Raw genomic sequence first — 13302 nt, forward strand, 5'->3', positions numbered from 1 at the left:
AAAAAAAAAACGTGCCGAGTAAACACTGCTGCAATGGAACTTGTACAAACGACTCTAGACATTACAACCGTCCACATATGAAGGAAGTTTTCTTCATTTGTTTCCTGAAGCCAAAAACTCAGAAGGATAAATGTGAACGATGGATCAACTTGTGCGGACGTCGAAAACTGAACAGTTTAACGCCAGCAAGGTGAAGCCATTCATCTTTACATGTAGTCAACATTTTGTTTGGGGGCACGGTCCTACAGATGATAATCCTGATCCATTGCCTGCCACAGCCTGCCAGGTTCATTCCAGCATATTTACATTCGTCTAGAACAGTGGTTCTTAACCTTGCGAAAGATACCGAACCCCAGGAGTTTCACACTTGCATTAACCGAACCCTTTGGAGTTAAAAATCTTTTTTTTTCAAATTCAAAATCAATGTACTGTATAACCTTATTGAATTTCCATTCAAATTCCTTCTCATTTAGACAGCAGGCCAAAATGTATGTTTTTGTGTTTTTTTTTATTCTCAACCCCAAAAAAATGCCACACAAAAATTAATTTTGCCACATGCCAAAAAAAAAAAAAAAAAAAAGTAAAGCCACGTGCCAAAATCCATTTTGGCACATACCAAAAAAATACCACATGCCAAAATCCATTTTGCCACACATCAAAGAAAACGTCGCATGGCAAAAAAATGCCACATGCCAAAATCCATTTTGCCTCATACCAAAAAAAATGCCACATGAAAAAAATGCCACATGCCAAAATACATTTTGCCGCATGGCAAAAAAAATGTCACATGCCAAAATATATTTAGCCACATACCAAAAAATGCCACAAGCCATAATACATTTTGCCACAGGGCAAAAAATGCCACATGGCAAAATCCATTTTGCCACATACCCCAAAAAAATCCACATCCCCAAAAAATGCCACCTACCAAAATCCATTTTGCCCCCCGAAAAAAAAAAAAAAAAAAGCCACATGGCAAAAACAAATGCCACATGCCTAAATCCATTTTGCCACGTACCACTTTTCATTCTCGGCCCTGCTGGAATGATCGCCAAACTTGTACACAAAGTCATTATGTTAAAAGGAAAAAAAAAAAGAATCCTCTCACAAATCCAACAAACAGTGTGAATTCACAACAAATAATGTTTCCTTTTGATTTGCTTAACACATTGGAAAATGAAATTAAACTCGATGCATTTCACACGTTTCTATTTTTTTTTTCCATGTTGACATTCTCATTCCATCACATCCTTGCTTCACATACTATTTTCATGGTGTAAAATGTGACGCAAATGTTGTTTTTTTAAGTCAATGCAGTGCACGCCGCCCGTAGGTCTGTTGTACTTCCTCATACCAATTGAGAGTCAACCTTCCACGGAGCAAACCCATCAAATAGAAGAATTGGAATAATGCCTGCAAATTGGGGACTTAAGCCTGAGTTATACTCCCGCGTTGCGGTGACGGCGTAGCGACTACGGCGTCATTCGACATTCGATAGTTCTGCGGTGAGGGAACGCGTTGCTCTGTAATTCACCGCCAAGCCACTAGAGGGATGTGGCGTTATGTTTGTACGGTTTTGGGGCATGCTCGTTTACTTCCGCTAGTCGGAGAAAAAATAAACAATGCAAGATGGAACTCTTGAAAGTAAATATTCTGCTCATCAACACTGAATAAATATTGAACATACAAATGTTGACGGACAGGCGACGCAGAAGACGGTTTCGAGGCGGTCTGGCCGACTTTTGATGCCGCACAGAGAGTTTTAGACTCGGTGGAGAGAGCTAGCTGTGGCGGCTAGCTTCAAACTGGCGTTGAGTACTGCGTTCAAGGTCTGCAAAGCCCTCCAGCCCGATTTGTTTGCCGTGTCCTACAACCAGCCAGTGGGAAGCCATAGCAGATTTCTGGCGTCTAGGGAACTTCCCAAACTGCGTTGGGAGGCTTGATTTTAAGGTTATCATAAAAAGCACCGAGGCACTCTCAATCAGTGATGATGTATTGTGTGTGTGAACTGTCTGTTATTGAAAATTAAAGATCAAAACAACTCTTTTGACACCAAATCTGTGCTTTATTCTTCATATACTTGAAACATATGTACACAGTAAATGATGAAGTGCACCAACCAAAAATACGACATAAAGTGATAAAAAGTTGGCAGTTTTTGGCCGACTGTGTCACCGCTTCGTGTGGCCACTCGATTCCGACCACCCACGTCTCGGTGGTTCTTCCATTTATTTATTTTTTCGATTGCCGACCTTGCCATTTGGCAGTCACAATAATAATTTCTTGACGATACTCCCGTCGGCTTGGTGCATTTTTGCGTGTAGAAAATAATGTTTGATTCTATTCTACAATGGCGGTGTTTTCGCCCGGAAACAACAGTCTGAGCGGACCAATCACAGTCCGTTTTTGCTACGTCTACGCGACGCGAAGGTTAGAAAAGTCGAGAGGTGCGCGTAAGGCTACGGCGTAGGGTCGTAACTCGATTCTTCCTTGACGGCGTAGGTCTGACGCGGAAGTATAACTCGGCCTTAAGACGTCCAAAACCTGGTCTAAAACATCACTTTGCCTAGATTTAGTCAGCGTTCCAAACATAGGCCCGTGAGTGACATAACCTTCACCGAACCCCTGAGACTGACTCACCGATCGAACCCAGGTTAAGAACCACCGGTCTAGCATGAGTGACAAGCGCATGTTTGACCCATAGGCGGATCTACTATTCAGGCAAAGTATTGCCTGGCTCTGCCAGACTGTTCTCCCTGTATTTTTCAAACAATGAGAGTATGGTCTGGGAACCAGCCAATTAACGGCCTCTAGAGCAGGTACAAAATCAATCGACAAATCAGATTCGTTTATTTGCGTGACGTGTTCTTAACGAGCAACGTCACTCTTGCGCGTCGAAAGTCGTCTTCACAACAACACAGATGGTGAACGGGAGAGCCGAGAATATGTTCCAATCCAAGGTAAAATCAGTTTGAAATGACCAAAAACACATCGACACGAGTCATTGACAACAGTCTGTCTCGTGCTAGCCATGTTGAATAAACTCCGCTGTCTTCGTATGTTTACTTCCGCGCGCAAGTCCCTCGTCCTGCCCTCGTGATTTTACGAACGTCACGTCTGCCCGTCGCTGATTGGTCCACTCCGCTGTCTGTTTGCTGTGGCTTGCTCCGCCCTGGAAATTGTATCCGCGTGAATGGTGGCCAGACTCAATAGCTGGAACAGCGGTGAGTCTGGTGTACCAGGCAAGGCAAAGTAGCCGATTGCCTTAGGCCACCAACCAGTAGGGGGCCCCCAACCAGCTGCCCTTGCCCCAACGAGCAAGGGCTTGGGCCGCCGGAGCCAGCAGCACCCCCAACTATTCGTCATGTATACTTATGTCAGCATACCAAACAAACAAATAACAAAACAAAAAAGAAAGCCATTTGAATGCTGCATTTATTTGATCTCTCCCACACACACACACACACACACACACGGACTCCAATGGACTGTTCCACGACGACGGACTGAGTATCAGTCGCTTAGCTTCATTTAGCGCCGTTTAGCTTCGCTTAGCTCCGTTTAGCATCGCTTAGCTCCGCTTAGCTGTTCGTTAGCTTCACTTAGCTCTCCCGCGTTTTTCACGCCACTAAGCTGGCTATTTTTTACAGCTCACGTGCGACTTTGCACGTCGGCTATCGTATATTTCGAACACATGAGCGAACGTGCTCTCCATGAGAGCCAAAGTGCAGTGAGCCGAGGGAGAAGTTGAGAACAGGCCGCTAATGCCTCTTTTAACTTTTTTCTTCTTCACGCCGAACATAAAATACATGACAGCATACCCTGTGGCGAAACAATGCAGTACAGTTCAAATCAGTCACACAATAACACTCTTCAGCTGGTTGCTAACCCCCAAAAAATCAAATCTATTGGTGACACCACAAGCAATGACGAAGAACGATTTTTACGGAGTGTAAAGCTTTCGGTTAGCGGTTTAGCGAACGTACCTCCGATGAATATTTCAAAATAAAAGCACGTCATGTTCGTCATATAAATAACGATTTCTGGAGTTAATCCCACATACTTCAGAATGAATATAATATGTTGAGTAAATACTACAGAATACAGATTATACACTAAGAATAGCTTTCAAATGACACTCTTTATGACAAATATGATTGGCAATGAATAATTATTATACTACTATTATATATAGTAGTATACTATAATAATCATGCTTCTTTTTGTTTTTTTGAAGAATTGTTTTGAATAATGTTGGAAAGGCAGTGTTCTGTTTACTTTCCATTCTTTTGCACTAGTAAATGCTATCAGCATTTAACCTCATTGTTTATTTGTGATTAATTATTGTTGTTTACATGATTACTTGTACTTTGATAAAGAATTTAAGTGTTCCAAAATGGTTGTGTGAATTAATAAGCGTCAACAAAAATTTCATTGCTAAATTGGTGAAAAAAGAAAAAAATTATGAGATTAGTCGACTAATTGTAAAACTAGTCGGCTGACTAATCAGGAGAAAATGTGTCGTTTAGACCGGAACATATTTCCTCCACACCCTTCTCACCTTTTTAACCCCTGACCCATGAAGAGGGCCCCAGGATATGCTCGCCTTGGGCCCCAAAATGGCCAAGTCCGCCACTGGAACTTTGACCCCCTCCCCTGCCCTAGCAACAGTCAGTCGCTAGCTTCATGAATAATAATGTGCAAAGGTGACGTGTTACGTGCGGCACGCCATTCCTTATTGAGGGGTATTATTCTTCAATTTTAACGCTAGAGGGAAGCATCGTATTTTAAACTGAGCATCCTTCTATGAGTTTTCACACACGGATACAACCATTGCCTTTGTTCAAAATTCGTTGTACTATAACGAGTTTCCGACTTTATTTTCCAGGTTTAGGGCAATCTTTAAGAGCTGTCTCGTTTATTTGTTTTTTTTACTGACACCACTGCATCCTGTTCCCACATATCCTTGATTGTCTCGACATGTTGCACGTTTGAGCTTGTAAACGGAAGCTGACGTGACAACGCTCACGTGTGCACGGTCCAATTTGATTGCTTTTTTAGAAGGGACGATGGAAACAATTCAACACGGATTATATCTGTGAATGGGATGGGTGATAATATCCTCGCTGAGGGTGACGTCGCAGATGCTTCTCCTTGTTTCCACGCTGTCTTCAGTCGCTTGAGCCAGCAACAGCATCAGCATCATAAGCAGCGGCGGCGGCAGCGGCGGCAGCAGCAGAAGCAGCATCCTCTTCGCTTCACGTTCTCCGCCTTTCTCCTCCTTCCGCCCTTCCAACTCCTCCTCCTCCTTCTCCCCTGGGGCCACCGGCGAAGGAGGCTCGTTCGGCCGCCGGTACGACCGCGGATTCGCTGTATGCTCACATCGACAAGAAAGAGGAGCCAGCGCCTGAGCGGGCTCACTTGCAGCCATGGCTGAAGGAGGAGAAGGAGAGGATGAGATTCAGTTCCTCAGAACCGTGAGTACACGTTACCTCTTTGTCGTCATCTTTTCATCCTTCCGTTCAAATCCAGTGGTGCGTGATTATTTGAGATGTTTTTCGCCTTATATTGATTGAAGGCAGTGATGGTGCCGTACTGTTTTTGCATCATCTGAGTGGCACTGCAGTTTTTCAATGAAGAAGTTGACACAAAGTCCAACAAGCTACTTGTATAGTATTTCAAATGCAAAATGGTTGGGGCAAATATGCTATTATATGTACTGTACTCTACACTCCCATGTCATCACAATATTTTCTACGCTAGCAGCCAATGGTTCCACAAGGAGGTGGAGTCACAAAAATGCTTTTGTCGAAAATATTATTGTTTGGTTTCAGAGCAATTTAAGATTGCCAAGAATTTAGAGTTATTTGAATTCCCCTGTTGAGCAAAAGGTTTGAGCTCGTTAAATACAGTAAGAGGCCTTTCAAATATTTTCCCCACACGTTCAGTGTTTGTTTGCAATGTGTCATTTGCGAGGTATTTCTACAACGACGACCACCGGTTATTATCTTTTTAAGGGCAGCATCATAAATAGAGATTTTCAGATCGGGCAGGTTTTCATGTAAGCAAAACATTACGGTAATGAAGGATATTTACTAAAGCTAACTGCAGAATGTTGAGATGAATCTTAGGGGTGGGAACCCCATTTGTGATAACAAGGATCCCACAATACAATTATCGATACCTTGTTCAGGAAATCATTCTATTATACAACCAAAAAAACAGAACAACAAGCTATTTCCATCCTTCTGCTGTGACATTTGCTGAATTTAGACGTTTGCTGCCATCCCTCCCACCTCAACTGGATTTGACGTCTGTGGTCGTCAGTGGCAGCAAATGCTAGGCAATGAGTTCATTTCCTGTTGATTTTCAGTCACTTTTGGGGCATTTACGGGTCACTTAATGTTGATTTTGGGGCATTTACGGGCTGATTTTGTGTTACTGAAAAGGAAGTGACTCAAGAATGTCCCCAAATGAACAGGAAATAACCTGTAAATGGCCTAAAATGAACAGGAGGTGGCCTGTAAATGCCCACAAGATTGGCTGCAAAATGCTCCGGTTTGACGGCACTAGACGTCCAATCCGGTCAATATAAACTGGATGTCCGGCGTCGGCAGTGAGCTAGCATACACACTATTCTAATGCGAGATTTGGTAGCTAACTGTTGGTTCCTTTTGGTTTTCTAAACAGTGCCAATATCAATTCACGGTGGGACTTTTTGGGCTACAAAGTATCGCACCATACATCACCTTGTCTGTCGACACCCTTAATGATGACTCGGTCATTTGTTATTCCCCAACAGTTTGAGCTCCCTAATATTTGATTTATAGTAAAATATCTCATTGATTAAAAACATGTCATATCACACATTATGGTAATGATCCCCTATTCTAGGGAAGTAGAAACGATGATAAACAATATCAAAAAAGCCTCGTAGCCATCTTTTGTCTTGCCTTCTTTGTGGTGCATTATAAGTCAGACTAACTTTATTTGAAAAAATAACACTGTGACTATGACGGGACCAGTAATGAAAGCTGCATACTTGGACACTGGATTTTCCTTCAAATGCTTTGAATACAGAGCAAGAAATCATTATAGCTTATCATAATCTGCTAACTTATATCATTTAAAAAAATGGATATAATTTTTTTTTTTTATATGAAATGGATTGAATATTTATGATGCTGTATTGAGGTGAAAAGTATTACGGTCATGAATTTACGACTCTAAAATCTGTTAAAAAAATCATTATTTTGGTAGCAAATGGCGGACTGGACTGGGCCACATCATAGATATCACCATCTTTCAACTAAAAACGATCTTTCGTGACTGTATCCCTAATATTTTCAAGGATATAGTTGAGCTTAGCTTCATGTGAATCAGCCACTTGTACTTAATATTTGGGTAGGTGAATGTGCCAGTCTGGCAGTGAGTTGCTCCAGGCTTGGTCTGCGCAGCCAAGTACTATGCAACTAAGCCTACCGAGATTTATTCAATCCCGATCATAGCGCATCACGACCATAAGGACAAACAAGTGGCTCTGTTTGAATGCGATATGCAGCGTAGGATGTCTTGATTGCAGTTTAAGGAAACCGGAGAAAAATAGATGGTGACATCAAGTGGCCAAATCTTTATACATAGGACCACTTTGCCAGTAAATATAACGGAAGCAGAGATACTTTTCCTTGTCAAAGTTTAGACACCTTAATACCAATGTTCAATTTTGGAGTTAAAAGCACGTTAAGTTGGTATCGGATGATACCGACATCGGTTTTGGGCCAATATGCACACCTTACCTTCAAAGTGAACGTAGAAGCCTTTGTACAATGGCCGGTCACAGCTTAGCACGGCAGTTATACCTATTGACCATGAGATGTATCCAAACTAAGATGCTTGGGATTTGAGCAGCCCATTTGCATTCATGGCGCAAAAGTTAACGGAACGACAAATAATGAACTCACAAATTAGTCACAACATGTGAAGTCCACGACTGCTTACTGTATATGGGTATCAGAGTTTTGGAGTTGGACAATATTGGGACATGGGTTCAAAAGTCATTATCGGACAACTCTATTGATTTTCTTTGCCGGGGATGTCAAACCCACTTTGGTCCGCAGGCCACGTTTATGGCGATTAGTGGGCCGGACTAGTCTATTTTTGGCCAAACTCACTGGCTGCTCAACGTCCAATCCATTTGGACTAGTTCGTAAGTACAGTTAACGTTGGTTCATTCGTGCTCTAGCGGTCAAAATGCACTGAAAGATGAGCATTCGGTGGAATGAGCCAGTCCTTCCACTTTTCCTGAGTTGAATGCCTATCGTTGTCCATGGTAGGCAATGAGTTCATTTTAGACGGATACTTACGCATTACTTCCTGTACGTTTTGTGCAGCAGCGTACCCACTCGATCGCACATTTCTCTGGTTTTCCAACGCTAATGTCAAAATGAAAGCATATGATTTTGTATGTACAGCAGAGGCGACTGCAAGGGAAGCTTAGCTTTCACCAAAATGTCCAAAAATAAGTGATAAAATGCATACTGTTGTGTGTACATGTCATTGACTAATTATGTGCTGCAATGCGCTCAACTTTTGTTCAGAATTCACTGCGGCTACTTTTCATTCAGCTTCACAGTCCTTTAAACATTGCGGAAGCTGTGCTTCTCCAGAGTTGAGAGTGCATTGTTTCACTCTAGTAATTGTCATTGGCTAAAGACTGACCCATTGGACGCCTTGCATCTCTGGGGGTCTATGGCAGTGGGCGGGGCTCGGCCGGCCCCGGTGCCCTGCTGAATCCCATTTTGATTGACAGGGAAATAAGCCAATCGGGAATCGTGTCGTATAAACATCCACATTTTTCAATTTTCATTCCATTGGTCGGAGTTGAACAGGAGACTTCTGGCACTCTAGTTTCTTTCCCTACTGAGCGGCGGGTGCCAGCCGCTGAGCCCTTCCACCGCCGCTGAGCACTCACAGGCGGACACACTTTGAGCTTCCCCTCTTTGAAAGACCAGCATCCGACACTGATGTACAGTATGAATGAGCTACAATGTTCCGGTCAGGCAGAACAAGCTGGAACTTTGAAATACCTTTCCTATGCGATCATCAATTTCAGCCTGACAAAAATAACTGTGCAATGTGAACAGGGATCCAAGAAGACAGCCTTTTGGCATGAACTACGTACGCAAGTGACGGAGTCGTTAACGTTTACCTCCCACTAAGAACTTTTAAATGGGTGCTTCCTCTCGCTCGCTGTCGTCCGAAACCTCCCGCTCATTTGTCCTCTCGACCGCTCAACCTTTTAACCGCGGTGCATAGAGGTCAACGCGTCAGCGTGGCTCCTGCTCCTAAAAGGAAGTGACATTTCTGCTCCTGGGGAAAGAATATAAACGGCATCTTTTCACAATTGCATTTTTTTCCCATACGCATGCCTGTTTTGGATTTGGTACTTTCAGGTCAGTGAATGAACTTGGTGTGCATTTGTGTGTGTCATTGAAGGCAAATGTGGAGCTTTGCGGTGCATCAGACCAGACGTGCCACAGCGGAACACAGTGCAGAAATTATTCATCAGTCCGAGCGCAGCGCAGCGTGGCTGAAGAGCCACACACGTGCACTTTTATATCATACAGTAAGCCTGCAGAAAGGAATGCTCAAACACGGATACATGTAAGCTTATATAAACAGAGCGGCCCGAATGCACCCGTGCAGTCGAGCGACTATACAGTATGCGCCAAGTCGCATTCCCGTATACGGAGGCCGTATGTTTCTCGCCGGCATTCACGTGCCACTCGTTATTGGCGTCAAAGCGCTTGATGAAGCAGTTTGCAAACTGCCTCTTCTCCAACAACAGAAAGTAATTTCCCCGGAGCGGGAGCAGAAATGACCCCTGCCAGACTGCTGCCTGCCTATAAAGCCAACTCTGAGGGACGAGATGAAAAGAAGAGAGGGAATGCTTGAAGTTGACTTGCTCGTGGGTAATACACTACTGCGGTGACAGGAAGAGGAGCAGTGTTGATTGCGTGCCAGGAGACTCAGTGAAACAAACTCTTGTTATAAGGCTGCAGGAACTTACTGTCAGAGTAGCCAAAAATTGGACTCCAGTAAGAGTGGCGTTACTTCTAAAAATGATTCCTCAAGTAAAAGAAGTCATCCAAAAATTTACTCTAGTACAAGTTCAAAAGTATTTGTTGAAAAAAAAATACTAAGTACTGAATAACGTTTTGAGTAACTGTCAATAAAATGTAATTGGAAAAAAAAAAAAAGTTTTCTCAGCACATCTCCATCTGTATGAACTGTTATTATTATACTGTACTTTAACCTATTACATGACCATATTAGGCCCCAAAAACATTGCTCGTCCAAAGAGCATGTGCGCCGTCTAGTGAAAAAAAAAAAAACATTGTTACCACTGATTGGCATAATTGTTGCGACGCCTCATTGGTGAAACTGTCTGAGACAGCCACTGTCAGCTTCTCTGGCAGAAATAAAGTCAATATGTAGAATAAAGAGTGAAAATGTAACGACTCTCGTGTAGCCCAAAGTAGTGGAGTAAGAGAAGCGTCACAAATCTACTCACGTAAAAGTCAAAAATATCCAGACTCAACCGCCGTTCCAGCGATCGAGTCCGGCAACCTTCCCGCGGATCAAATTCCCAGGGCGGAGCAAACCACAGCAAACGGACAGCCGAATGGACCAATCAACGGCGGGCGGACGTGACATTGATAAAGCGACAACTCTAGCACGGCGCGAGCGGAGAACAGAGAAGTTGATTTAACATGGCTAGCGTGAGACAGACTGTTGTCAATGACTCGTGTCTATGTGTTTTTGGTCATTTAAAACTGATTTTACCGCAAATTGGAACATATTCTCGGCTCTCCCCTTCGCCTTTCGCGTTGTTGCGGAGACGACTTCCGGTGCGCAAGAGTGACGTTGCTCGTTAAGAACACGTCACGCAAATAATCGAATCTGATTGCACGGATGATTTCGTTCGGCTCGAGAGGCCATTAAGTAGGTAGGTCCCAGACTATCCTCACTGTGTTTGAAAAATACAGGGAGAATAGTCTGGCCGTTCCAGGCAAAAAAATAATATGGCTTAGTCTTAGAAGTTCATTTTTCTCAAAAATGGACTCAAGTCAATGTAACTACCCACCACTAACCATAGGAGTGGGGGGGGGGGGGTCATACCCGCTCCCTGGTTTGAGATAGAAGTGTATCCCTCCCTCTGTGGAACTCCATTGAGTTTATATCAGACTTACGTATATCCCGGTAAATTCCCGTGTAAGGTGACGCGGGATCTAGCCGCGTCATGGCTTTCAGACATGGGAAAGTGTCCCGTGAAATATTAATGGGGTTGGACGCTTTCAGACTTGTCCCGTGTTGGCGACACTCTGTGCAGGGGAGGGGCGTGATTTTATAACCCGGACATCACGTCATATTTGGTCGCCATCGGGAACAAAATGAACCACACATTTCCAAAGATGGATGATAAACTAGTAACAACTTCATTCATCACGGTGGTCCGTATAAACTCAATGGGGTTGGGTTTCGCAGTTTTCGGCAAACCCGGAAGAGCGTATGACGTCACGTGGATTACTCCCATCAAAGATGGCTTTCTAATGAGCTGGAATCATATGAATAGAACATCGACTTGTGATCACATGAATCAGACCGGCAGCTCACTGTGCCATTAGAGCGGACACGGTAGGAGGGATTGGGAAAAGCGTGCCTCGAGACGATAAGTGCGACCTCACTGTTGCAAAGCAGATACAATATTTTGGCAACTTCTTCTAAGTCTGAGTAGGCGTAGTGACTTTGAAAAGGCCAGACCGGCTCCGTGACTAACATGCTGCGGCAGCGCTCGCTCGGCTTGTTTATGCGAAGGCACCGGTCTCACTTTGCATCGTGGCGATGACTGTTACTGGTAGAGGAAGGGAATATTCATTAGCTGCACCCGGAGGAAAAAAGCTTTTAAGGTGCACGCTTAAACAAATTTGAGAATAGTACGGAATGTACTATGACTGCTCCTTTGGAATATTGTTTCAATGCTGATGCAAATATTGCAGTTGCTCAGTTTTATCACTGTACTAACGAGGCATGGGACGGGATCAGATTATTATTGAGCAAAAATATGGCAGCTCTAAATTGCATTTCTTTTTTAATATACTGTACGTGTTTGGCTAAATCAAAATACAAAAACCTATTTCAAATGATGATGATTATTTTCAACCAGATATAATGGTTACAGAAGATTTCAAGAAGTGGATGTTAAGGCAGGATAGGCGAAGCAAGTGCGGTCCAAAATGTGACCTGGAAGCAGATGAAGTGATATTTATTGAACACGGGCAAGGTGCTGGGTGGCTGGCGGGGGCAGTGAGTCTGTGAACGGCCGGGGCAGGTGGCTTCGTTCAGACAGGAGGCCCGGCTGGGTGTCCTGAATTAGTCAAGCGTTCAACAACCAGAGTCAAAACTACAGGCTCGGTTGGCCGAGGTACCGATGTTGACAGGCAATCATCTGGCACCTGCTCCTTAAAAGCAGTGGTGATTAGGTGCGGATGAGCTGCAGGTGTGCTCCCAGGTCTGCCAAGCTTGAACTAAACTAAGCCACAGGGCAAAACAGAATTTGTTACAACAATAAAAGTCAAAGTAGAGTGTAGTGTGGGCAAGTACCACCACAGTGTCATTCTGAAAAAAAAAAAAAATTAACAACAGGCTTGTATGGGCTACAAGTAGCGTCTTCCTTTTGTAGAAAATGTTACTTTTGAAACATTATGTATGACCATCACCATCACGCGGCGCAAATGATAAGTTCGAAACGGAAGCATTAACTTTTGTCTCCGTCGGATCTCGCCTACTGAATACCGAACGGTAAATGTCATACACTGATGCGCCTCGACTTTACACAATGGCAAGCGTAGCCATTGAAAAAAGGGACAACTGAAAATACTCTAATCAGATCATTTCTACTGGTGTACTTTTCGCCACGGGTCAACAAGGTCATTGGAAACACTTCATTTGTCACTTGGTCAAAGCGGACAAGAAACTACTCCCCTGGTTCACGCCACTTTAAATGTACACTTCCGAGGGAGTCGTATTATTGATTTCCCTCGTGTTAGTCATTTTCAAGGCCGGCAGGAGGCCCCGGGGTCGACCCAGGACACGCTGGAGAGACTATGTCGCTCGGCTGGCCTGGGAACGCCTTGGAATCCCGCCGGAGGAGCTGGCTGAAGTGGCTGGGGAGAGGGAAGTCTGGGCTTCCCTGCTAAAGCTGCTGCCCCCGCGACCCGACCCCGGACTAAGCGGAAGATA

At 43.9% G+C, this 13302-nt stretch overlaps 1 protein-coding gene across 9 annotated transcripts in view; it reads left to right on the top strand.

Moving 5' to 3' along the window:
• The first annotated feature begins 4869 nt into the window (after positions 1-4869).
• Positions 4870-13302, top strand: part of LOC130931032 (ryanodine receptor 3-like) — a 201207-nt gene continuing 192774 nt past the window's right edge. For 7 of the 9 annotated variants that reach the window (XM_057859486.1, XM_057859485.1, XM_057859488.1 and 4 more), the window contains exon 1: positions 4871-5477. In XM_057859486.1, the coding sequence (XP_057715469.1) occupies positions 5430-5477 (48 nt within the window). In that variant the 5' untranslated portion in view covers positions 4871-5429. Of the gene's footprint in view, positions 5478-13302 lie in introns of all 9 variants that reach the window. The other 2 variants (XM_057859484.1, XM_057859483.1) reach the window with 1 other exon arrangement.

The sequence above is a fragment of the Corythoichthys intestinalis genome, chromosome 15 (genome assembly GCF_030265065.1).
Source record: "Corythoichthys intestinalis isolate RoL2023-P3 chromosome 15, ASM3026506v1, whole genome shotgun sequence".
Taxonomy (NCBI): Eukaryota; Metazoa; Chordata; class Actinopteri; order Syngnathiformes; family Syngnathidae; genus Corythoichthys; species Corythoichthys intestinalis.